At 32.0% G+C, this 27185-nt stretch overlaps 5 protein-coding genes across 12 annotated transcripts in view; 3 read left to right on the top strand and 2 right to left on the bottom strand.

Moving 5' to 3' along the window:
• The first annotated feature begins 3003 nt into the window (after positions 1-3003).
• LOC116766207 (arginase, hepatic) lies at positions 3004-8418 on the top strand. Of its 2 annotated transcripts, XM_032655990.2 has the most exons (8): positions 3004-3107; positions 3340-3500; positions 3773-3961; positions 4515-4701; positions 5025-5135; positions 5469-5596; positions 5882-6132; positions 8220-8418. In XM_032655990.2, the coding sequence occupies exons 2-7, from the start codon at positions 3356-3358 to the stop codon at positions 6121-6123; spliced, it is 1002 nt and encodes a 333-aa protein (XP_032511881.1). In that variant the 5' UTR covers positions 3004-3107; positions 3340-3355; the 3' UTR covers positions 6124-6132; positions 8220-8418. The 2 variants fall into 2 exon arrangements, with proteins under 2 accessions (XP_032511881.1, XP_032511871.1); XM_032655980.2 differs by lacking the exon at positions 3004-3107 and having other exon boundaries at positions 3125-3500.
• A 132-nt stretch (positions 8419-8550) lies between these two features.
• Positions 8551-12225, bottom strand: LOC116766202 (cytoplasmic 60S subunit biogenesis factor ZNF622). Its single transcript, XM_032655965.2, has 6 exons — positions 11594-12225; positions 11177-11377; positions 10746-10900; positions 10392-10529; positions 9857-9985; positions 8551-9369 (listed from the first exon to the last, which is right to left on the bottom strand). Exons 1-6 carry the CDS (start codon positions 12056-12058, stop codon positions 9258-9260), a joined length of 1200 nt encoding a protein of 399 aa, XP_032511856.2. The 5' UTR covers positions 12059-12225; the 3' UTR covers positions 8551-9257.
• Positions 12226-12455: 230 nt separating this feature from the next.
• LOC116767188 (repetitive organellar protein-like) lies at positions 12456-14451 on the top strand. Of its 2 annotated transcripts, none has more exons than XM_032657390.2 (3): positions 12456-12750; positions 12827-12985; positions 13056-14451. In XM_032657390.2, the coding sequence occupies exons 1-3, from the start codon at positions 12701-12703 to the stop codon at positions 14431-14433; spliced, it is 1587 nt and encodes a 528-aa protein (XP_032513281.2). In that variant the 5' UTR covers positions 12456-12700; the 3' UTR covers positions 14434-14451. The 2 variants fall into 2 exon arrangements, with proteins under 2 accessions (XP_032513281.2, XP_061382828.1); XM_061526844.1 differs by having other exon boundaries at positions 12456-12754.
• Positions 14452-15240: 789 nt separating this feature from the next.
• LOC116767182 (zinc finger CCCH-type with G patch domain-containing protein) lies at positions 15241-18691 on the top strand. Its single transcript, XM_032657376.2, has 10 exons — positions 15241-15381; positions 15465-15659; positions 15732-15812; positions 15897-16034; positions 16171-16265; positions 16367-16484; positions 16598-16784; positions 17483-17637; positions 17972-18142; positions 18213-18691. Exons 1-10 carry the CDS (start codon positions 15337-15339, stop codon positions 18636-18638), a joined length of 1611 nt encoding a protein of 536 aa, XP_032513267.2. The 5' UTR covers positions 15241-15336; the 3' UTR covers positions 18639-18691.
• A 644-nt stretch (positions 18692-19335) lies between these two features.
• The window catches only part of LOC116767135 (uncharacterized), a 36941-nt gene continuing 29091 nt past the window's right edge, over positions 19336-27185 (bottom strand). For 5 of the 6 annotated variants that reach the window (XM_032657355.2, XM_032657335.2, XM_032657325.2 and 2 more), the window contains 9 exons: positions 26026-26147; positions 25006-25217; positions 24478-24830; positions 24118-24222; positions 23192-23328; positions 22961-23098; positions 21611-21962; positions 21268-21434; positions 19336-21039 (listed from right to left, as the gene is read on the bottom strand). In XM_032657355.2, the coding sequence (XP_032513246.2) occupies positions 20899-21039; positions 21268-21434; positions 21611-21962; positions 22961-23098; positions 23192-23328; positions 24118-24222; positions 24478-24830; positions 25006-25217; positions 26026-26147 (1727 nt within the window). In that variant the 3' untranslated portion in view covers positions 19336-20898. The remainder of the gene's footprint in view (positions 21040-21267; positions 21435-21610; positions 21963-22960; positions 23099-23191; positions 23329-24117; positions 24223-24477; positions 24831-25005; positions 25218-26025; positions 26148-27185) is intronic. The other variant, XM_061526842.1, reaches the window with a different exon arrangement.

The raw sequence follows: 27185 nt of genomic DNA, 5'->3' as shown, positions 1-27185 counted from the left end.
CCTGTAATTCAATTTCAAGGAGAAAGAAAAACAGGAAAATAGCTGTTGGAGTGAATATTTTCATTTTAACCTTATTTAACGAGTCAATAGTTAGTTTCCAAATATCTTTGATTGTACCTTTAGGATTTTTTTACATTAGATTCATAAAGGTTATGGGGAAAAAGTGAATAAAAATTTGATTTGATGTAAAATAGGCGATAGTACAAGAAAAACAACCAAAATATTCTGCTCCCTTTTGAGTTCTCGATAGGTAGTTTTATAGATTTCTATCGTGTTCCTCTTCAACTAAACCAAAAAAACTAAAACTATCATGTAGTTATCCGGAAAACATAGTTTCAATTTAAAACATAATTCGTTTTCTGAAAACATTTATATAACAATTACGAACAAAATTCATAATGATTCCAAACGCAAGTTAAATAAATCGACAGACTTTCCGCGTCACAAGGATGTGGTAAACTAACAGCCCCCAATCTGGCAACTAGGTCTGCCATATTGGTTTTTACGACTCCTTAGAGACCTCTGAAATTTAGGAAGTTTCTCGACTTAAGTTTATATCCCCGAGCCGATGTAAATAAACTTAGATGGTGGATTTTTGTCCTATATTTAGATTGGTTACTTTATGATTTAAAAAATATTTGTAGATATTCTGTTATATATGATATCTACTCTTTATCATAAAATTTAGGTGACAATATAGTTTTATTAAAGTAAATAAGTGTCCTCGCGTTACAGTTTAATAAATCAAAATGTACTATTATTTTATAACAAGGGTTTTTAGTTAAAATTTGAAGATTGTATAGCCATTGACTTACTATAACTTGATGCGATACATTTCGTCAAAAATCTCAAGGACAAATGTGTACAAATACAATATTTATAATTAATAACTGATTGGATTTGATAAAAATATGCAACTTTTGTTATATATATATATATGAAATGTATAATCACACTTGTTTATTATAACTTTAATGTTAACAATAAAAAAGCTGAGTGACGCTTTAATCTCAATTTATTAAGTACCAAAGATCTGATTAAGAAAACATATATGGAATATAATTAGAAATTAGTATTTTTGTTTTTTAAAATTTATTTGTTATCAATAAACTACACATATAGATTAAATTATATTTTCGAATTTAGCTAGCGTAATATTTGTATTTTTTTTTAATTTTTAATCTTATCTTCCGTTACCGTTGTCATGAAAAGACAACATGTATTATATCATATAAGAAAGGAGATACTACTACTGTCTTTGTTAAATTATATAGAATATAACTAACCGAATTAAATATTATACATTTATTCAGAAAATAAATGAATAAAGAGGAATCCATATTAAGGAAATACGAATAAATTTATTTGTAGAGAAACACGGTTAGAGTACGTAAATTATTCTTTCTTAAAAGATCTAGTAACATGACAACATATTCTACTGTATTAGATAAACTCATTTTTTATTGATATAAAATCATAACTTATTGTAGCTTCGCTTTTTCAGCCTTCATAAACTTGATTCCAATTTGATATCAATCACCCTTATTAACGCTAAGGGCGCTTTGGAATTCATAGCGCTCTAAGCAAACATCAAAATATAATTAAGAGCACTCTTGTCTGCTGCTATTGTGGAGAAACTCTCTAGTTCATGATCAAAAAGATAAGGCACACGCTTAGCTTGATACTTAAAAGGTGATATTATTATTACCTTTCTAGTAACAGACTCTGGACTAATATTTTCTATCGAGATTCTAAATATGACATTCCAAAACTTTAAAGTATAAAAGTGATTCTTAAATTATATATAAAATATCCAAATATATTAATTGAAACAACTGTAGGAACAATTATGAACAAAGAGTTTTCCTCACCTTTATTAATACACATATGTTAATGAACGAAAAGCATATTCAAAGTCATTTTCTTTCTCTGTCATAATTAATTGACAGAACAGAGTCATGTACAATGAACAAATTATCCATTTAAATAATGATTATTCTGTTATTAAGTCTACTTTATTGATATGCTTTTGAACTTTTACTATTTATTTGGTCTACTTGCAAGTAATATAGCCCATGCAACACTCAACCCAACCGACTGGAAGACAGTAGAAGCATTGGCAGAAGAACACCCTTACGTGGTACCGATTTTAAATTATGAGAAAGAATATATCTGCACGGGAGCTGTAATTGATAAAAGGACCGTTCTAAGTTCAGGTGCTTGTATCACTCCTGAGCCACATTATGTTGCAGTAGCTGCCGCCGTACTACACCCTCGGGCCAATAAAACTAGACTCTTCAAAGTCGCCTTTGCTAAATTACACGACGACTACAAATTTGATTTTTTTGAAAATGATTATAATATATCCCACATGCATAGCAACATCGGTCTCATCTTCACCGTACTTCCTATTCTAGAATATTTTTTCGAGGGTGCAGTTTTATCGAATTACTATGCGTCGGAATTAATGGAGAAGCACCTTTTTATGGTGGGATATGGTAAGATAGCAACTTCTGAAGGTGTTGTGTTACAGCAGCAGGCGTTCCATCAGATGGCCTGTATGAATCCCAAGTGGTATTACTGCATTTGTGGAATTGAATATTGGCCGACTACTTATGTGGGTTCATTCGGAGAGGGCGGTCCAGTTTTATATGGAAATGAAATTGTAGGTATAGCAGCGACTCCTTCTGGAACTTTAACTTTTAGACCAAAGATCAACTACAATATATTTACAGTTGTCGGTCCTTATGTTTCCTGGATTCAAAAGTCTAAATTCAACTCTATTGTTCAATTTATATCAAACACGCCTAAAAGTCGTGGTATACATAATACACTAAGCGCTTCAATGTTATGTATTTTAATGTCACTTATTAAAATATGTTCGTAACAAAAAAAAACTATTTAATTACTATCTGACACCCACTAAATGTGTTAGCGTGTTAAATTATTAATGTACAACAAGTCAAATCGATTTAACTCGTTTAATTTCCAACTTAAATAACCATACACTTTTCTTTTCCTATAAATAGTTCTACCTAGTGTCTTTTTAACACACTTTTAAATTTTTCGATCGTTTGTTCCGTTTGAAGTTATCATCAATAAATTGGGTAAGGTGTTTCTATAATTAATTGCGCTTAAAAAGTATATAAAAGATTATTAGAGTTTATCTGTAAGATATGATGTAAAAAATTGTAAAAATCTACATCTAACCTTTGACGTATACGATAACGTATATTATTATATTCGGAGAAGCTTATCTTTCATGACAGTATGAGTTCTACCTCAAAAGAGTTTTGTTTATAACGTATTTATTATAATAAGCAACATGAATCTCGTCAGAGTCTTTTTAAGAAATATGAGTCAACAAACAAAATGTCAACCCTTAAAAAGGGTGGGGTTGATCGGTGTTCCGTTTGAGAAAGGCCAAAAAAAGTATGGAGTCAGTATAGCACCCGCCGCTCTAAGATCAGCTGGGTTGATTGAACGCTTAAAGGACATCGGTAAGTGAATACTTAATTGTATAATATTAATAACTATCCATATAATTTAGCATCAAACTTTAGATGAACAACAGACGTTATGGTTATTTCGAAGAAATAAAAGCAAAGATACTTTCAAGTTGACACATACATAGAGTGCGGTACTATAGTTTCTTTCTTAAATAATATAGGTTTTGGTATTAACAATATTCGCGAAATAGCAAGGAAAATAAGCTTCAAATAATTTAAAACATAACATTTATATCACTCAAAATAAAATCCGTTCATATCAGATGGTTTAGATGTGAAAGACTATGGAGACATCGAGGTCCCGTCGTCCGAAAGGCCTGTAGATGTGGACAATATGGCTCACCTTCCACTTGTGTCAGCCTGCAACAAAAACCTATCAGACAAAGTATCACAAGTTCTAAAAGACGGTAGAGTTGCTGTTACCATAGGTGGAGATCATTCTATTGGAGTTGGTAAGATGATTATTACTTATTCATAGTATTTATTAGTAATAAGTGGGATATTATAAATTTATATATGTACGTACAGTCTTCCTTTAAATTTTTATATAAACCAAAACACTATAAGTATTAACGTTTAATAGCTTCTTCAATTATGGAAACATTTTTTGGATATTGATGGCCATTTTTTAATAAAAACAAGCATTTTAAGATTAAGAGTTTTAAGACCTCAATTAAATTTCGGCTGAAATTTACATAAGCCTTGTCAAAAAATTCTCAAATAGCTTTGTACTTGACTTGGTGCCGTCTTTAGACTAATGTACTCTACTCTCTGAAGCGGTTGGTTACTTATCCAATTTGAGTATTAAATAAAAAAATTACATAAAAAATATTTTGGCCTTAAACAAGAATCTATTTCTTGTCAGCTAAATTGACAATCACCAGAATTGAAAAGAATGTATTACAAAACCGAAATAATGATAAAATTAATATGTCCCTAAACTGTGAAGGATAAAATGCGATATAATTTAATTTAATCTCTTTATAAAACACACTTTTATTCAAGGAACGGTCGACGGGCATTATAAAGTAAACGAGAACATGATCCTTATTTGGGTAGACGCTCATGCTGACATCAACACTAACAAGACTTCCGAATCGGGTTCCGTCCATGGCATGCCAGTAGCTTTACTTGTTAAAGAATTATCTGACTACTGGCCTTACCTACCAACCATGGACTGGCAAGTCCCAAAGTAAGAAATAAAATTATAAACTAAGAATTAAGAAAAAATATACATGATTTCAAACACACCTGTACTAGTTTCTAGGTTTAAAGGATACAAACATATAGTGCAATATACTTTTCACTTTGAACGTCACGTTAAAACTTGCTGTACCATCTACCTAGGGAAATTATTCTTGGCATACAAAATATTGTTTTGATAAAAATATAAAGATATTCAAGGATATAGTAATGTATCAAACTTGGTTGATTGAACATTTGAAAAAAGAAATATAAACATTTCTTCGCAAGTATTTGTGGGCTATTTGAATAACAAGTGAATTCAATTTACAGATTTTCGATAAAGAATCTCGGATACATTGGCCTTAGATCAGTAGACAAGTACGAAAGGCTGGCAATAGAAAAATACGACGTGCCTGCGTTCGCAATGGAAGACATAGAGGAGTAAGTTAAACATTTACATTAGTAAGTGCTACCCAAAACGTAAGCTGAATAATAGATACGAAGTTGAAGTTTTAACGGAACGTTTAGTGTTTAAATTTATCTATACACTCTAAACATAAACATTTTGTAACACTGATGTGAAAATAATGTAAATTATTTAAGAAGGGTTCGATATATGATGACTTATCAATTTTGAAAATAACTTTTAGTAAAACCGCATTAATTGTTACTTTCTTGACATATCAAACAGTATTTAAATTATTGAAGCTGTGCCAAGCAAAATTACGAGAATTAAAAGGTTACTGGTTAGTAATAGATATTTTTTTGCGATAGTTATGGAATTCATAAATCCATAGACCACGTTCTGCAGAGGCTAGACCCCAAAGGAAATAAACCGATCCACGTCAGTTTCGACATCGATTCATTGGATTCTTTAGAGGCTCCCAGTACGGGCACCCCTGGTATGTCTTTAATATATTGTAGATCGTGATTAATATGTTATCTCTAGTGTATCTTTTTGTATAGTATCAATCAAATCGAATTTAAATATTATCTTTAAAAATAAGTATTCACAGAACACTTAAATCCTTGAATCTTTAATGTAGGTCAATGTCAACAATGTAATTCGATCTGGAGGTAGGAGTCAAAATACATTTCTAATAAAAAAGCTGTGGAGAGAAACAATAATCTAAAATTTTAGGACGTACTTATCTATTGTTTATTCGATAAATTATTTTTCATATTAGTTCGAGGAGGTCTTACACTTCGGGAAGCTATCAAATTGATGGAGATTATTCACGCAACTGGCCGTCTCCGAGCATTTGACCTTGTTGAGATTAACCCAGCTCTTGGTAATGACTCTGATAGGAAGAGAACTATTGAAGCTGGCATGAGCGTGATGATGGCAGCCTTAGGATTCTCGCGACGTGGGATGACACCTCGTGGGGTTTCGGATTTACCTGTGCAAACGTATCATAAAAATAAATGAGGCAAATATGTGAGTGATCATTTCAATTTTCAATGAATACTAAAAAAGAATAGAAAGTAATGAAAGTGAACAGTCTCTGACAATTATTACAGCTATTGAGCGTTCAGTGATTTGAGTTTGTCTTTATGACATCTTTTGAGACAAGTTTATTGAAAGGCACAAAAAGTAAAATGTCACAACAATACGTTTCACATGAGTACGACTGTAATAATATCTAATAAAAAAACATTTGCTAGAGCCAAAAATAAAAAAGAAGAGGTAGTAAACTACTTACAGAATCAAAATAGGTGTTGACTTCTAATACTTAAAAAAAATATTCGTTAAGTACTTGCTACATCTTCTGAATTAGGTATCCATAACGTATCCAGAAAATTCCTTATTCGTTTAGGCAATATACATTCAGAAAAGCAAAGGAATTATTTTATTTCCTTAGATTAAATGTATCTACACCTCGTGAATAAAAACTTCTTATCCTGAACAATGAAATTTAGGTTTAAACAAGTAAACAGTTATCTCTTATAAGTATATAACAATCATGACAGTGGAAATATTTTTTGAACTGCCAGACACTTTGTGCTCCCAAACCTAGTTTTTCCAACAAAAGAAATGAAACCAGACTTAATTCTGAATATAATATATTTATTATTTGATACTTTCATTTTATCCGAAATGTGATGCTCATAAAACAAATTTCTACCTATGCATTTCTCCAAATTACTCTCTCGATGTATCGATAAATATTATTTCATCGATTTCTAAGGCAAATTTCATTTATTTCTTTTTTTCTAACAAATTTTAATTTGCAAGCGCCATGATTCATATATAGTACCTTGGTTCCATAATATATTAATCTTGAGCCGGTTTAAGTAATTTCGTATATGTGCGTAGATGTGCGGCAGTTAATTGACCTATTTAGTACACCTTCATAAAAGACAGTCATTACATACTACGCAGTTTTGGTAATTAATAAAGGGTTCTCTTTTGCTTCACCTAAATCCCCTTGCCTGTTAACAATTGATTATGTGGGTTTTTAACAATTTCAATCATGACCGAACAGATTTGAAATAGCCTTATACCAGTGCACAAATGCTAGGTTATTACAATAAAATAACTACCTGAAATACACAGGTACCACCCCTTTTCTTAGTCAACAATTCTATTATATGAACTCTTGGCAAAATTACATTTGTCCGTGAGTTCTACAGATCCAATTAGTACGGATTTTTTGTTTCCCTTAACCTGTGAGTGTCGCGCATTACCTACTCATATGACGGGATGAAAAAGGAATGATAATTAAAACACTTGTCTCAATAGAACTGATTCCTTTGTCTGACGTTCTTAATACATATTTGTAATTTTTAATTGGTTAAGAAAATAATTAATTGACAAATTTAGGAAATTCTGCTATCAACAGGGTAGATTTTAAGATATAAAACCAGTGTCACCTCCGCTATTTAAATATCAAAAGGTATCGAAGTTTAATGCGCCATGGTAGAAACATTGTATTATAATTAGTTAGCTTAATTAATTTTTCTTATACAATCCTAAATGGATATCTTAGTATTTAAAATATGTACCTATAAATGAGATCTAAGACTTTCGCGAGTTTTATTTATTTAAATGAAACTAATATTTTTCGGTTATACTACGCGTGCTTTATTTTTGTAAAAAACTACATACTCCCGACGTTTCGACGAGATGTGAGATCTCGTCTGCCCGTGATCACGGTTGCTGAAAAATAACCGATAAAGTAAAATATCACGAGGATCAAACCTCAGCAATTCGGTACAAAGACGTGCATTGAAATCCGTTGGACGGTCTGATATAATATGAAAATAAATCTTCCTTTCATTAAGTCCAGTCATTCGTGAAATTAACTTATTAAATGGTTTATTCATAAAAAAGATTTTATTATGAACATTCCATTAACTTTAACGTAATATAAAGTTCTACTCTATCAAAAATAAAATGTAAATTAAAAATGTTCACTATAATAACGGTTTTGGTAATAAATTCATTAAATAAAATAAGCTTCTAAATAATAAAAATTTATAATTAAATAATAATAATTAACGTTTACATAAACTTTATTTCAGATTTTAGCCCTAAATTGTATATTCTGTGAAACGGATCCTAAGCAAAATGACATGATTGATGTAGAAAAAGTATTCGAAGAATACTTCTCAAAATTACCGAATAACCAAAGTAAATACGTTATAAACGAAGGGATATCGAAAATGATTTCAAGATATTTTGATGGAAAAGTGAACGCGTTCCCATTGTTTAAAGTAAGTATTAACATCGACCGTAAGCCCGTCAAGATACCCTGGACTTTGGACAAAGCAGATAAATTAAATGAAACCAAATTAAAAAAGAGGTACCAGTACGTTAAGATGGAAACAACTAAAAATGAATAAAACACATACATCCAGCCTTCGTTTTTATTTTTCAACAATATTCAGTATTTTTGGTTCATACAAATTATAGCCTGTTATCAGAACTATCGCACCAAAGCATTGAGGTTTACAAATAGCACTTAAATAAGTTAGAAGTAAACGAAAATTAAAAAAAAGTATTTAATGGTGCATTATACACAGCCCTCTTGAACAAGTTACAGTTAGTCTTATAGAAATTAACTGTATTAATAATTTTTTTGTCAAATTAACTATTGTTGTTGCAATGACACAATGGTCCAATTGTGTACACAAGTTTAATGTGTACATTAGTTTAAACAAAAATTTTGTATTAAAATTCTAACATATTCAATCTCATAAGTTGCATATAGACAATATACAATTTACAAAATATGTGTCAGTGACAGATATAATTCAGAATATTATCTGTAATGCAGAATGCATGTTTCTAAAAACTTTTACATTGTAATAGATTTAAGATTCTTATTTACACAAATTATGATATTGTCAAAAACTCGTGTCTTAATATTTTATTGACATAAATATGATTTATCTTGCAATATATTCAAAGCATACTTTTACAATTTTTTTGGTTTTTAATATGAATATCTCAAAACTCATAACAGTACATCAGAAACTAAAAAAAATTTAAATCAATAAAATATATATATTTATTACCAAATAATTGTTAAAGTATAGCTTGATAATAAAATAAATGTTTTAGAAAATGACTTGTGGTCGGTAATGTTTCTGGAACTTGTTGTTTTTCATGGACATCTTCATCTGCCACTTGGATTGCACACGTTTCATGAAGTGAATATCACGAGCTTTCCTAAAAATAAAAAAAAAATCAACACATATTTTCACTGTGCCAAAAGGAATTGAGTTATAGGAGTTTTTACAGGAATGCTGATGATTCAGAACCTATTATAATTAGTGTTTTCAGAAAATCAAAAAATATATATACAAAAATTGCTTATCCACAAGAATACTGTATTAACTCTCAAAATTAACTTTTTAAGAAGAAGCAATTAAAAGGTTTTAGTCACAAATATATTGACATTTTTGTATATAAACAATAGTTTTTTTTATTGTTATTAAAGTTTAGTCTATAATCTATAATTATATCTTAATTAATGTATTTGTCATTTCATGTAAAAGACAAATGCAATCTCATTATAATAGTACTTAATGCTGACAAATGACTAGCAAGGAAGCAATTAGCTAGACAGTGTAAACTAAAACAAAGGTATCTCTATTTTTTTATAAATTCAATTATATAGATGTTAACTGTGATGGTGATTCCGGTCTCTACTTACTTGGCAACCTCGGCTCGCTCCTTTGGAGACCATCCCAATGCTCTGTAAACTCCCAGAACACGATGCAGTTTGCGGTCAGATTTCTTTACTAAAGCCTGACTATCATAAGACAGATTTTGCTTGTAATATCTGAAAAAGATAGACATCATGAGTACATGATATGGTCAATAGAAAAAAAAGTATAAGAGGTCTATATTTCATGTCAATAAATATCGCGCTTATGCTAGTCACCTCCTCAGATATGTAAACAATGAGACAGATCATGATGCAACTCACTCGACAATGACTCGACATAAACAAGATAGTTTAGGACAAATAAACCTACAGATAGTCTGTCAATTTTAAAATATTGATTTAAAATTCAGTCTTTCCCTAAGAGAACAATAACGCCCCCTTGTGGGCGCTGCAGGCCTAAAGGGGGCCCCAGACCCAGAACCAAAAAAAATTATTGATTCCCAGAGTGGGCAGTAGACAAAATAAGTTTGTGTACCCCTGTTATAAATTGTGAACTATTGATAATATTCATCATACATACTTCATAAGTGACCGATGTCCAACTGTGATGCCTGATGGCAGTACCAGTTCTAAATTACTTGTTTCCAATGGTGTAGGACCTTCAACTTCCTCATCCACATCCATATTCTCGCCATCTTCATTGTCAGGATATGATGCACTAATGACATTGTTATAATATTAATACACTTTTGTTATTACTCCTATTTTTAGTCAGTTATAAAAACTTTATTTATGTGTTTTGATGTGATGTGATGTATATTTTGTAAGAAATGTTCAATTACTATCTCTTACTTGAACCCAATTAAATAAAAAATAATAATGTATAATAAATATAACATAGATATTGAAGCAAATATTAATGTTTTTAAAATACCTATAGTCATAATAGTCTGAATATTCAGCTAGGGCAAGACCTTCATGCAGCATTTTACAGTGTCCTTTATCTATCATGTGAGCTCTAGCTGCCTCCATGGAGTAAAAGGTTTTGCCGGCTTCGTTACACCATAGACACATAAATCCTTGAGATATCTAACAAAAAAAAACTATTTAAGGAACTTACAATATGATTGATATATATATATATATATATATATATATATATATATATATGTTTTTGTAGATTCACATCCATACCAATATAAGATGGTTTTTTTGTTGTTTCAAAAATCTTATCTCTGCAGCTACCACTTAACCCATTATAATGACAATACATGGTACAAGAGTAGACATGATATAAGAGGTAATGAAGTAACAGGGTAGTATCTTTCTAATTACCCTAGGTATATCAGAAATTACATAACATACCTTCTCTCCCAAATATAAGAGAAGACCTTTCATGTCCACACAGTATTCCACGTCAGGGACAAAGAATGAGTGCTTTACACCCATGTGTTCCAAGTTCTTGACTATGGTGCGGCTGTGATGACCACAAAACAGGCAGTCATTTTGATGGATAAGGGAGTCACTACCCTTGATGCGACACTCTTCCCATTCATCAGAGTCAAGCTATGGATATTAATTTTGAATACATTACATGAATTAATATATATAAAAAAAATGACTTATGGTACCTAGTTTATACTTTATTCTATTTACTATTAAATAAAGAGTCAAAATACACCTACTTTGACTTTTTTAATACAAGATTATTTGATTGGATTTTAATATTTTATAATATTGTGTAATATTACTAATACAAAGATTAAGGGGTCATCACCATACCTCTTCAATTTCAGATTCGGTGTCAATTTCTTCTTCACTAGAATTCTCTGCATTAATAACAACAATCTCACTAGACTGATTGGGTGTTATATCAATTTTTTCAAAACTATTTGAGTCAGTGTGACTTTCTTCTTCTACTTTCTTCTGGCCATTAGATACATAAGATAAATTTCTTTCTTCGGCCAACTTGTGCTTCTTGCTATTTAAATGGTTATTAAAAGCATTTTTGGTGTTGAACGATTTTGAGCAATATTTACAGTATGAGGACTCATCGCGTTCAACATTTTGTGCTTGTTCTCTATGTTCTTTAGCTCTTTGCTCAAATTCTTCCAATGTCACTGGAGGAATACAAGCTACTTTTCTTTTTAAATTATACCTGTGCCAATCTAATTTATAATGTTCACGTTGTAGATCAGCCGTTTTAAAAATCACTTGGCATGTTATGCACGTGTATGTGTTAGACATTATAGAAATTATATTTATCACACAACGATTTTTAAAAAAATATAACAAGCAAATGAACACGTAGTGTTAACGAAGTGATTGAACAATAGTTTTTTGCGATCTTTATTCGAATTAAATACCTCAATACCTTTGTATTAACTACCACCAGACAGATATGGATTATGGCATTGACATTAGCGATTACTATACAGACTATATTACCCTCGAATTAATTAATCTGTACCAAGTGTGTCTGTAACATAATGTATTTTCACAAAATATTTTAAAAATTACTTTGTGACTGGCCCAAAAAAACGACTACTTCATGAGAAGAAAGTCTAAAATTCTATGATTATAAGTACCTGTTACTATATCATAGGTAGTTATTTATGACTATTGAATAAGAGATGTCGATTATTATATGTCAAATTTTTGCCCTATTTAATATTTATTACAAATAGAACATTTGTAATGCATAATAGATATGATTTTATAGACTTACTCATGTTCAAGTTAAGTTGTTTAGATTATCTTTGGTAAAAACTAATATTTTATCAAATAATGACGTTAATTTTGGGATGTTAATTAATTACTAAGTATACTCTCTATTTCCAATCTTTGAGTTGTTTAGTATTGTTTATAAGAAACTAACTAGGTTCCACGATGCTTGAAACCGAAGAAGTTGATATTGATTATTTTACTCCGGCATCTAGGTAGGTAAATACGTATTGTCAACAGTTTCTAATGGTATTGCATTTATATTAATAAACATTTTATATTTTTCTTCAGCACATCTTTAGCAAAAATTTTTAGTAGTAATGAAGTAGACAGTGGACACGATACTTCATTAAAATATGTGGCTCCACTACCAACCCAAGCTAAAATTAAGCCTGAAGAAAGTAAGCCAGCACAATGTGTATATGCAAATGCCTTCCATATCTATGAATGGTAAAAGATGCTACTACCCCAAAATACATAATAATGTTATTAAAAGTTAATGTCAAGTTGATTGTTTTAGGTATAATAACACTCACATCTCCAAGGGTAAATTGGGATTCGCAATAATGAAGATATCGCAAACCGGTTTTCACAATCTGGTTATATATAACGCAGAGAAAATTACTTTATCCTGTCTTGTCCTCTCTTCTGATGTAACTCTCAACATAGACAGAGATTTTAGGATATCATATTATGATAGTAACAAAAGGTATTGGAGTGTCTGTGCAACACAACCAGAAGTAAATAAAATAATAGAAATCATAAAACCCTTGAATGTTCACATTAAAAACTCCATTCAATCTGTAGAGGACACTCCTAGTAATGTTGTCGCTGAAAAGGTAGAAGAGGACTCAGTAAAAAATCTAATTGAAGATAGAGAAAGTGATACAGATTCATCAATGACAAACAAAAGAACTAAAGAGACAATATTAAAGAGGATGGCTTCTATGGGTCAGTCTATTTTGCCTCCATCTCAATTAACATTCCAAACTAGTGATTCGTCAGACAGTAACGACAGTATGAATGTGCCAAAAATGAGACATAAGCCATTAAAACTAAACTCAAAAAAGAATACCGACAAAAAGATAAATGAAGAAGAATGCAAAAGTGATACAAATTTAAGTATAACTACTGTGAAACCAGTAACTCATACAGACAATATTGTGCCTATAAATGATCAGGAAATTGTACCATTAACAACTTATAACATCCAATCAAGTGACTTACACATTTCTGAACAAAGGGTAGCTAATTGTGAATTAAGAATGAACATGAACAAAATGGGAGACAAATTAGATTTAATATTAGACAAAGTCAACAATCTCAGAATTATGGAACCGCTTCAACAAACTTCATCAACATTTCAGAATGAGATTGTATTGAAACTTTTAGGTGAATATGAGACAAAAATACAACGGTATGAGGAGTTTCTAAAATTGAAGGGCTTTGATTGCAATAAATTTGAACCTTCAACTGTAAGTACTAAAGAAAAACATGTACAAAGCCAAATTGAAACTAATGTTAGCTCTTACTGTCAAGACAAAGATGATGAGATATCACATCTCAGAGCTGAAGTTCAAAGATTGTCAATGAAATGTGAAGAAAACATTCAAACTAAAAATACTGAAGACACTAATATGTCCCAGGAAATAAATGAATTAAAAGAAGAACTGCTCATAAAAGATAAAGAAATTAAGGATTTAATAAAAAAAATTGAGAGTATTTCAAACGAAAAGATTAACAAAATTTTTAAAAACAAACTAAAAGAACTTATGAATGATACATTCCAAACTATAGCTGCGAATTTTGAAAATAATGAAGAATATTCTGGCGCTCATATAAAAAATACAGTGGCCACGGTCATTAAGAAAGCAACCTTGAATGCAGTAATAAATTAATAAAATATATATATTTCATTTCTCATTATATCAATTTAGTATAATATAAACCTTCTTTGAGAATTAGGAAACTGTGTTTAATATAATAAACAAATATTAATGTATTAACGAAAGGTTGTTTGTATCAGTATCATGCTAATAATTATGTAAAAAACGTTAAGTACATATTTTGTTTTAATCGATTTTATAGACTATATTCTAGAAATAATTCTATTATAATAATAATATTTTCATAAACAATACCTACTAAGACTATAATGAGACAGTATATAATAACAAAAAAAATAAATTCAACTATAATAATAATAAAAAGGGTTGCTTAAAATTGGTCTTGATAAGTTTTACTTATACAGCATACAATCGACATATTTTTCCTCTGGATGTTTCATCGAGATCTCTTTCATTGTTACGGTCGATATAATCCTGTTGAAGGAGTTCAGGGAATGGATCTGCGAAAGTAAAAGTCGAAATTACTTTCCCAAGATATGATAGAAAGATCATCAAAGAGAGAAGGGGGAAATATTTATGAACTTTAAAAATTTTTTTTTTTATTGAAAACCGTTACGATATTGAAATCAAAAGTAGAAAGAATCTTTTTTCTTTAAATTTGCTTTAAATATAAACAATGATATTAAAAAATAATATTATTTTAAGAAAGATACCTTAAATGATTACCGGTATTCCTCAAAAACTAGAACTCAAAACTTCAAAAATTAAAAAAAGGACTTTTTTTACTGTCATCTATCAAAGAAATAAAATAACTATATTATGGTTTATTATCAAATATTCATTATAAAATAATACTGTAGTATGGTTTATAAAATTATAAAAATCAATTACTACCTGCGTTTTTTGACAAGAGCGTTCAACATTTTTGTATAAGTACAGCCTTGCTATATTTATATGATGGAAGAGTTAGCTTCCTCTATAAATCAATATGAAGACCAAGTAAAGAGTTTCTTGTGTTATATTTATTTCGATTATTAGCTTCGAATTTCCTGATTTTCTATTTGCATTATGGTTTTTCATAGCTCTCAGTCGTTAGACAAGCACTGCAAGCTACCCAGGATGCTAATGAACGCGAATCTCTTTCTGTATTGCAATCAGAACTACAAGAGCTTATCAGTCTTACTAAGGAAAGTATGAACGTACAACAAAATGATAACAATCAATGTGACAATGCAACAGAATCTAATGGACTTGATGAAGAATATGCACTCTTTATGGTATATACTTAAATTTGTAAAATTCTTTTTGTTTGTGTAAAGTATACACTCTAGACTGTATTTTATTTACAGAAAGAGATGGATGAAAGTGATACATCAAATGTTAAAGACCACAAAAACACTACAGAAGAGGACAAAAATAGTGATATAGAAGTAACTATTTTGCCCCAATATAGTGTGTTATAATACTTGAAAAATTTATAATTGGTAATTGAAATGGTATATAAAATTTTCTAGGATGAACTGGCTAGTCTTCTTGGGATGAAATGTTCTGTGTATCATACACACACTTGGGGAGGTCAACCCACCTTACACAATGCTATGGTGGGATCTGTAGTGCCTCGGCAAGAGGATGACCAATTTAGTGACTTACAAGTAAATTGCACATTTATAATTCTTAATAGACAACATAATATGTTTCTTTTAGCGTAGTTTAAATAATTTTGAGTACAAGTTGCTTTATATTGTATAGTCATGAGTATAATAATTGGAAATCATTTTGTTGTTTAAGGTTCAGGTCCTTTTTACACATCCAACACACACTGAAATGTTGCCATGCCCTTTTTTCTTGAACGGAGAATGCAAATTTAGTGATGAACAATGTAGGTGAGTTTTGAAAATAATTTAGATTATTCCTGAAATATATATATAAATGTTTAAATAGTTATTGAATTTATGCAAACCATGTTTTTTTCTAATACTTCCAGGTACTCACATGGAAAACTGGTTCAACTATCCAGTTTAAAGGAAGCAATTGAACCAAACTACGAAGGCTTAAAAGTAGGCAGCAGGATATTAATGAAACTTAAGCCACCAGATGATGAGGTGATTTTATATTTATAAATTTAATTTTGAAGGCCTTGGAGTACTTTTAAAATATAACATTATGTTAAGTAAGATAAGCCCTATATAATAATATATATTTTTTCGTATTTCAGGATATGAGCACAGTTAAAAAGTCGACAGAAAAATATCATCTTTGGCAGAGAGCTATAGCAACTGGTGTAGATTTAGATAAGAGGACATGTGTCGCTAAGCTAGAACACGGTGGGAAGATTGGAGAGAAAAGAAAAGTTGTTTCAGATGAATTTCATTTGAAGTTTGAAGATTTTTTTCCTCTTGGATGTTAGTAGATCAAAAAAAAATACTCCTATAATTCTTACTAACCCTATTGATGTTATAAAGGTTATAGAAATTGATGTATGCTTGTGGATATTTGTTGCATTACATATATATGGTTAATAATGTGGAGTGCGAGACTGCCATTCCACTGGTTGGCATGTGAAAAAAAGTTGCAAGTGGTGAATGCACTATCTCAGCCTATTTTCTTTAGCCTTAAAGACACCCGATGTATAATTTGAATAGAAACACAACTTATAAAAACATTATCATCTTATTATAAAACTGCAAACTAGATATAAATTGTGCTTTAAAACAATATAGATCATACATCTGGCCATAAAGGCTATAGTTATCCAGAAAATCCTCTGTGAACAGGGCACAACAGTCATATAATATCCCATCTCACAGGTCATTAATGATTAGTTCTTGGTAGTTTACAGTTATACAAATGAACTGATATACAATATTGTGTATCAAAACTGTAGTATAGTAAAACATATTATAAAAGCTTTTCATCTATTTACAATATAGGATTTAGGGTGTCCGAAATGCTTTTAATAAATTTTACCATAATCTTGTTCCAAGTTCACAATTTCATTATCATAGAAATTAATTATAGTGTATAAAATATGAATAACAGTATGAAAATTTAATATTTTAATCTATAATTAATATTGTATTACAATAAATTATCTTTCCAGCTCAAGATGACAATGACACCGACTCGGACAGTATAAGTGACACAGAGTATCCAGAGTTGAAGAGTAGCGAAAGAAATGATGACCACACCAATTTGATAGGAGACAATTTACATATTAATGCTCCCGCAATGGGGGAGTGGGAACGTCATACTAGAGTGAGTATGTATTAATTTCATTTCCTTGTATATTTGACCTAAAAATTTGTAAGCTCTTCTTGTTTTAGATAAATAGATACATTTTACATTAACAGTTAGATGTTTTAAATTCTTGAAACAAAAAAAAAGATTTACCAAGTGATTGTTTAAATTTTTTTTAATCCATTCAATTTATCTTTAATTTGATATAATTTATAAAATTAAAAACTATTAAAATCTTTTTATATGCTATAGACTTCTAACAATATCATAATAAACAGTACATAACGCATTACAAACAGTTTATAAATAAGATTTCTTTGGCTATTTTAGCTTGAACAATATATTATTTCAGGGCATGGGATCAAAGATTATGTTATCAATGGGTTACATCCCGGGCACAGGCTTGGGTGCAGCAAGTGATGGCCGTTTGTTACCGGTTGAGGCTCACATCATGCCCTCTACAGCCTCCCTTGATAGGTGTATGGAATTGAAACAGAAAGCTTCAGACAAAGATGCATTTTTGGTAAGTGTGTACGAGATTGGTAATATGTGAGATTTTTTTTTAATAGTAACATTTATTTTTGTTATTGAAGGTTGAAAAGAGACTTAAAAGATTACAAAAAAGAGAAGAAGAACGCAGTAAACGTGCCTATGAAAGGGAGAAAGAAATGGAGAGAAGGAATGTTTTTAATTTCCTAAACAATACATTAGGTGATAAAGTTGATGTGGATACAGAACAATCAAAAAGAGCACCAACGGTTGACGTTAAACAATCATCTAGTAAAGATTTGAACATAGAAAAATTCAAATTGGATGAAGATAGCAAACGGATTGAATGCGAGATAATTAAGCTAAATGGTTCATTAGCAAGGTATCCATCACAGAGTAATGGCTACAGAAGCATTAGCATACAAATAGCAGAGAAAAAGAGAGAACTGGATCTGCTGAGAAAGAAAGAGAAGGAAATAACAAAAGAACAAAACCAGAGGAAGGACAAGCAGAAGATGACGGTGTTTTAGTATAATTTGTTACATCGTATGTAGTTAATGATATAAACATTTCGTTTTTATTACTTTCCGCTTTTTTTTTTAATTTTTCCATATTCATCATTCTGTTTATAACAAAAGAAATAATTATAATTTTCATCTATTAACAAATAAATCGACGATTGACGTTACCTTGCCATGCTTATTTATAAGCAAAAATTTATAGCTGAAATAGATCTGGTATTTATTTCTTGTTTATAAAAAAACTGAGTAAAATCTAATATAAAACTTTTCATTCACTTAAAGCTAAGTAGAGCAATTTTGGATGTAAGCACCTTAAAAGTTTTTTTTATTATAGTTATCTTATAATGAGTTCGAAACCTGGCGAGTACCAATGTGATCTTTTCCGAGTCATATGTACTTTCAAAAAGTATTTAGGCACCACTGACAGACGGTGAAGGAAAACATCGTGAGGAAATCTAATCTTATAATTTCAAATTATAAGATTGAAATCGCCAACTCGTCTTGAGCAAGCGTGGTAATTAATGCTCTTACCTTCTCTATGTGAGAAGAGGCCTTTGCCCAGCAGTGGGCTCCGATAGGCTGATGATGATGATCTTATACCAGACTTATAATATCAAGTCACTGCATGAAATTCTAAAATTTTAGGAATCACATATAAAAGTATGATACATACCATTAGGGGAAATCATTAATAAGACCACAGTGATAATTACAATTTTTCTATATTTACATGTGATGTTTTAGTTTAAAATAAGCGTACATGGCATATAATTACAATTAATATATGAAATATTTTTCACTATAAATTAGATTTTTGTACTATCAAACAATATTACAGAGTACTTAATAATGTTAATGGATAATGTGACTAGCAAATAATATTTGCCGATTATATCAAATTGTAATATTTTAGCGACAGTGGGTCAAGTGTTTTGCGACTTAAATCCTAAAGAGAAATATTATGTTACCTATGCTACCTAAATAAGGTATGGGATCGGCTTTAAAAGCCTGACCAAATATTCGTAAGTAAAATTTTGCATATGAATTTTTTTAGAAATCTATAAAAATCATTAAAATTAAATTTAAAAATGAGTATAATGTGATAAAAGATTAATTTTGCATAAGAAATTTATTCCATATAACGTTTACAACATATTTTTATATTCGCTAGTTGCTACATGAGCAAGACATATTTGTACTTTCCATTATCCGAATTTGTTTAGTAAATGTTCGCATATTAATTAACAGCACTATGCCAATACATTTAAAAGATCCAATTTGAGAGAATTGTCTATAAGACCCACCATACATCCTAAACAGTACGACAAACAACACTTTAAGATATAACATCAGTCAATTTAAGCTCCCGTTCCATGTAAATAACATAGGATTTCTGAACGTGCGCTCCACTCACTCTGTACTGACATGTGCATTTGTCATGTTAAGATTCACTAAAATGTTAACATAATATTATCATTCTCCGCCTGCATTTAGATCCTACATTATTATTACACGCTAAACTACTTATGCATTGAAAATACAGCAAAATAATTCCCTAAACAAATTCATCACAGAGATTTGTTGAACTCAATGTTATTCATTATCTTCCACGCGGTTACTTTCATACTTTATATATTATTGGCTACACTTTCATTACAGATATAGAGAGTGACGAAGTAAAAGAGAGATTGTTTGTACTAGACTAAAGTGTTCCAAAATCGAAACTATCAACTCGTGAGATATAAGTACATGTGTGTGAGACTCGTTGGAAATGCCGGCAAGGTATTGAATAGTCTTGTGATGTTTCCGTTACGTAGTGATGTGATACAAATTCTATAGTTACGTATGGGGAACCCGACTCACGTAAGTCTTATGAGATTCGCGATAGCATATACATTATTATATAATTAATATGGGCCGATCTTCAACCAACTGGTGTTTGTACTGAGCATAGAATTCTTCGTTAAAGCGTTCTAGTTTATAGACTAACAAAATTTGTATAGTTATGTTAAAAAAATTGTATATCCTGTGATGGCTTAGTATGAGCGACCGGGATACAGTTCATTAATATGTACTAACATATCATAATAAATAAATAATGACGAGTAAAGACGTATCTCAGTACTCGGGATGGTCTAGCTCCAATGCTATGATAAAACTTAGAAATGTAATATTATATATAGTTGTAAAGGATTGCTAGTAAGATTTTCAACTAGACTTTTTTAATCTGTGCCAGTATTACGCTAGGGTTGTCACTGGCTGTTTATAATTAGTTGGTGGTCCTCAGTTTGTCTATAACGCAGGCCATGGCCGCGTCCAGGTTGTCGAACACAGGCACGGCGGCTCGGCGAGCCAGATCTATAAGGTAGTGTCGGCCGCGGTTGTAGTCCTTAACGGCCGCTTCGCTGTACTGTAATATGAACATCTTGTTATGATTGAAGGTGCCAAAAACATTACATACGACTACTTGTATATAGAATTATATAATATATAGAAGTACTTGTATAGAAAAAAAAAATAAAAAAAATGATAATATAACTTCATACTGCAAAACACAATGTAAGATGTACTTAGCGATGAACAATTGTAATAATTACAGGAAATATATTAAATAATTAAGCGTTTTAATGCAATATACCTTGGGCGCTCTATCTCGGTCCATGGTTTGTACTAGCAGTACAGTGTTACTGGCTCGCAGCCCCATGTGGTGCGCCGCTAACACCATGGCCGCAAACCCCGGCGCCTCCGCGCTCAGGCTGAACAACGCCACTCGAGACCCAGCCAACTGCTCCTCATCATATGTACCTGGATGGAATATAATAATTATTTAACATAATGACTTTTTTATATTCTTTCATCTGTGACATGGGCACAAAATGTACTGCCAATATATAATTACTTCAGTTACAAATATTATATATATATATATATATATATATATATATAATATTTGTATATATTATAAACACAAAATAACAAACCTTTGAAAGGCTGCGGTGTTATATCCTCCGACACTTTATAGAAGTCTGAGGCGCTCAAGCGATCAGCTGTTCTATCGTCAGCAGTCTTCTCCCTGAACACCACATCCGTCGGCGAGAGGGCGGTGGGTGAGGGTCGTTCCGTTCTCTCAGGATTGTGGTCACCGTGGTCACCGTGGTCATCGTGGTCGTGGTCGTGGTCGGGCCGCGGTTTCTTGTCCCTGCATGGCGAATCCGTGGTAGGCGCCGTCCGCCTTGCGGGTGCTGAGAACATCCGTGTGTAGTCGTTAGCTCGCGGGACCACGTACGTGTAACCTTCGCGGCGGAGCACCTCCTCTGGTCTGGTGCTGTTCGTCTGTAATCATACAAATGATCGTGATATAAGTCATAAGACAACAGTAATATATCTGCTTATCGTTGGGGGGTCTTAATATAATTTTATATTATTTTAGCTAATTCATAACGTAAAAAAAGGAATAGCATTCCTTTGTCTGTTACAAGAACAGAACATCAGAAATACCGAACAAACGTGTAAACATTCACAGCAACAATTACCATAAATATAAATTACGAACAAATTGTTCGATACCACGGTCGAACAGACAACAACACGAACTACAAAAATTATAAACATCCGTAAAATGAACAATACGACATACGACGGTCCCACTAACTGATTAAACTGGGCTTGTTTGAACGCATTATGCTAACATTCTAAGAAATTGAACGCATTGTATGCTAACCGGAGACCATTCTACTGACTACTGAGGACCGTCCCGTCGCTTAACAGATCATTATCTCCTATATCAATTCACAATACTACTTACACTATTCATACAGATGGAGCCCTTGCATTTTTCGCAATTTAAAATTCGAACGCGTCCCAAACAGCGAAGAAAATATCGCGCATGACATCGTTTCATTTGAAAGTCTTAGCGTTGGAGCGGCATTGAGGTTATCGCCGACAATAACGTTTGTAGGTCAATAACACGAGTAGGATCAATAAAACTGTACGAATATGGCCCGGTATTACTGGACGCGGTTTAAGAAAGACCATAAAAACATCGGTTTATTGGAAACTAACGGATGACATTTATATTGAATAAGGTCGGAAAGTACTAACGATAACCAAAATAATCGTAGTCTAGTGAAGTATTTTTAATGAGTAAAAATATATGAAAAATGTACATTAACTTAATGGAGGCCATTATATAAGAAATTAAGTGACTGAATTATATGATATAAATATTCACTTTCACAAGTTTTTAAATAAACAATTCTTCTGATACGTTACATTACCATAAGAAAAAATATTTTTCTGGAAGATTAGTATAGAAACAAAACCATGCTTACCGGGAAGTTTCCTCCTAGGTAGACGTCGTGCGTGTGCGCCACCATGGAGGGCAGACGCTCGAGGCGGCGCTCCGTGCCCGGCGTTAACACTGAATCACCAGACTTGGGAGCTGACCCCTCCTCCGTACGACTGACATTCTGAAATTAATACACATTTTAATAACACATTCAATTATCTATTTGATAGAAATTATTTTATATTTTCTAATATATATATATATCGTAAGTCACCTTAGGTATATATAGAGATAGTTTCTGCCCGTAGGCCCTCAACCGGGCGTTGTGAACCCTAAGTCCATTCTCGCGGGACCTCTCCGAGCTGCTCGCTTCAGGGCGATCTGAACGTTCCTCTTGACCGTTACGGTAATCTGGTAACACAATAAATCACATAAATATATATAAATAGGATTAATTAAAAAAATTATTCCTGTCTTGTAAATTATGCCGGTTACTTTAAATCAATAAACTATAATACAAAGCAAACACTGTTACTTAAAATAAAAATATTATTGGTTTATATTAAAAAAAATCTGAAAAGCGAAACAAAATATACACGAAAACTCAATTTATCGAATGAAAGCCCGAAACGATATAACGTTAGCCGATGCTGTTACGCAACTTAACATATAAGCGAAACAAGACGACGACAACATTTTAAAACAAAAGGGAAATTGCGTGAAATATTTACAAGAATGATTGACGATAACTTCCTGAGCGTAACGTTGAGGGTGGAAAAAATGCTTTGTTTGTTTATTATATAACTTATCTTATCTAGATAGCATCTAGATTCTACAACTTTATATGACGTCTTATTATAATATCGATAATTAGTTATAATATTATTAATTAAATCTGTGATACATTTTATCCAAATCGAAGTTTTGTACAAATAATACATATACATATATTTATCGAATTAAGCTAATGACCGATAAAAATTAAAATATTACAATTAAAAACTAGGTTATATGTAGTAGGTATATATTATGTTTGACAGCAAATAGACAAAGCGAATTAGAATTTACTCGGGCAAATTATAAATAATATTTGAAAAAAGAACGTTAAGGAAGAGGGTTTTTTTTTTATTTGAGGCGTTTTAAAGGTAACGGTACGCATAGGAAGTCTTGTAGTATTTTAAGCGCGTCGTGCAAACGCACCAGACGTCAAAGTAGATGACGTTAGTAAATCACGGAGCGAGCGGAACGCGCGGCGGACACGCGAGGCGACGCTCGACACGGACGGCGAGCGCGGTGTATGGGGTCCTTTAACAAACACAGCTTTACACCAACGTACAGACCGGAAACCAACAAACTACTTATTAATAATACACAAATAATTATTATTTAGATCGATGTTTGCTAATAATCATGAACGAGTCGATATTGATAACAAATGTCACTAATGTTCCTGGAAAGCGGATATTTGGAACTCCAAAATAAGAAAGTTCCACGTTTATAAGTTCATTTGTTAATCCTGAAACCAAGAGATTTAGAGTTAGTATAAGTTAATAGTCTTACCATTATCAGAGGCTAATTCGGCAACAGCGGCACAGAACGTTTCAAAGTCCACAGTGGTAGCATTAGGCGGTAAGCAGCGCTCGGCGACGTCACGCGGCGTTCGAGTCGCCTCCTTAAGAGCGTCGACTGCTCTAGAGCGCGGCAGACGAGCGTTTCTACCGCCGGCTGCATCGTACGCGCGTTTCAACCGTAGGATTGTGTGGCCCAACGAGTGTCGGGGGTGCGTACGGGCGCCGCGAAGCACTGCGCCCGCGCACCGCAGCGCCGCCGGAATATCTGTGAAGGCCGGCAGACCGCGCCGCTCTACAGCCTCTTGTAATGTGGCTCGGGCTCGAGACAGCTCTACGTATTCCCTGAAATATGAACCTCATTCAGAAAACTATATCATACATATCAACGACGTATTTGCATTGAAATCTGTGAATGTTCAACCACAACTGTTTTTCACATTTAATATGTCATTTATTATTTTTTTTTTCTGTTCGTTGTTGATTCAAAGCAATGTCAATATAAACGTATTCAACTAACAGATCCGATATAGTCTCTCGTCCTATAGTCTGATGTCTGGAGTAGGGCCTCAACACCAGCAGGAGGTCTCTGGGCGCGGCAGCGAGGTGTGCTGCCTCTACGCTGGCCGCCACAGCCCTCGTCTCGCTGTCCAACACGAACAGTAACGCTCTCGCCTCCGCCTTCGCACGATGTTCTACCTCTATCAGCTCCGTCGACCAGTCCTCTACTTGCTGCACGTTTGAAAGATACTCATTATTTTTATTCACTTCTTGATATTCCCGCTTGTGTCTCAATTAGTGGATATAATATCTAATTCGTGGTTTTGTTTACTATATTTCGTGTAATGTAATGTAATTTATAACTAATGTACTACACTTTTTCGGTGGCTATATTCTTTCTTTATATAATGAAAATCAGCTGAATTGTTCTTCACATGAAGAAACTATTGATTTTGAATAATATATTCAATATGACTGCTATAAATCGTAATATTTTATTCATTTATAAACGTTTCTCATCAAAAAAGTACGAAATATACACGGATAATGTACACAGAACTTCAGAACTGAAGCTGTAACTTCGACTGAAGATATTAAATTATCTCTTAGATTCATAAATCATACGTGTTATATCAATTGACTCTAAACCTCTCATATAATCACGTTTATTACTTAGAAGTGTACATAGAGGACATGCACTATCGCTTTATATAAACACAATATATTGTGTTAACAGATATAATGTAGGCAACAATTTATTGTCTCTATTCGCCTACAACATTTTTTAGTCGACAACCAGTAAAGGAATGTCGCTGAGCTCATAAATATTCAGAATTGTCACCGCCGTAATGTTGCTGGTTTTTGAATTGAAAAGTATTTAAAATCAAAATCTATGAAGGAGATAACTTTGATTGGTAATGATAATAATCTCTGAAAGACTAGATTATTAAAATAATCAAACTCTGAATATCGGAAGTGTAAAAAGCTCAATCATATATATTAGATAGATTATTTCAACGTTAGCTGTCGGTATACTTACTGGATTGAAATACGTGATGCCCATCTTCTTGAGCATCGGTATAGCGATGTCTGACCGCCAAGTTGTGGGGTTGCAGGATCCCCCGAGGAACACCTCGCAAGGAGGTGGCGACGCCTCGCTGCCTGCGACATACCATTACATGTTAATCCACGCTATTATCTATTTCTATAAACATAAAACTATTTTATTCCGTATAGAAAATATGAGACGTAATTATTTCTTTTAATAACTTTCATAATATTATAGATATGTGAACGGATTGCTTGAAACTTTCTACCATTTTTCTGTTAGAGACGCCGCTTTAATCTGACAATATTAATACCTGACATAAAATCTTTCATATACATATCTGGCATAATAATATAAAAGACAGGTCTCTCTATTACAATGATTTTTCAAATCCCGCAATGAATTGAGTAGAGGTTCAAGATATTCGTATATATGTAGCATTTGTGTTGAAAGTTATCTCATATCTGTATTACGGTATGATAAAAATTATATCATTCTAATAACTATCGTCGAATTTCTTTGTATTTAATGTGAATGTAACATCGATCCCTGGAAACTTAGATGTTATGTCATTTTTAAATTCCACAGTTAATAATTGCACCTCATGCAACGTACACGTGAGGTCAACGACCTCTTCACTGACATCATCTATATTTCCAACAAACAATATAATTTTTAATAGCTGCAGGACCTCCATATTAAACGCTCGGTGACAAATAAGCACAATACATTAATTTCTTACATCAACAAAACAGCTGTTCACGACTGTGAAATCACAGAACAAAATACAGGGTGGGTAGATATTGACTTTCTTACTGTACAAAATATATCATGGACTTTTTTTTCACTTATAATGCTCTAATTAAGTTCCCTTTGCAAATACAGCTTTCTTTATTGACATTGTATTTCTCTTAACTGAATTCAAACTGATCGTATCTCAACAATAGTCCTTCATTTTTAAACATAACAAAGTCATGTTTTGTATAAGGTCATAAGGTAAAACTATCCTTGAAAAGACGAAAAGTAATTTAGTGACAAATATTTAATGTAATGTTATGTTAAAAAAATACTAAGCTCTGATATAAGAAACAATTATATGAATTTTAAACAAATTTTGCAGCAAATATTGTATTGTAATAAAAAAATATTGT

The sequence above is a fragment of the Danaus plexippus genome (genome assembly GCF_018135715.1).
Source record: "Danaus plexippus chromosome 3 unlocalized genomic scaffold, MEX_DaPlex mxdp_30, whole genome shotgun sequence".
Taxonomy (NCBI): domain Eukaryota; kingdom Metazoa; phylum Arthropoda; class Insecta; order Lepidoptera; family Nymphalidae; genus Danaus; species Danaus plexippus.
Note: the sequence above shows the minus strand (reverse complement) of the source record. Positions and strands in the feature narration are given on the sequence as shown.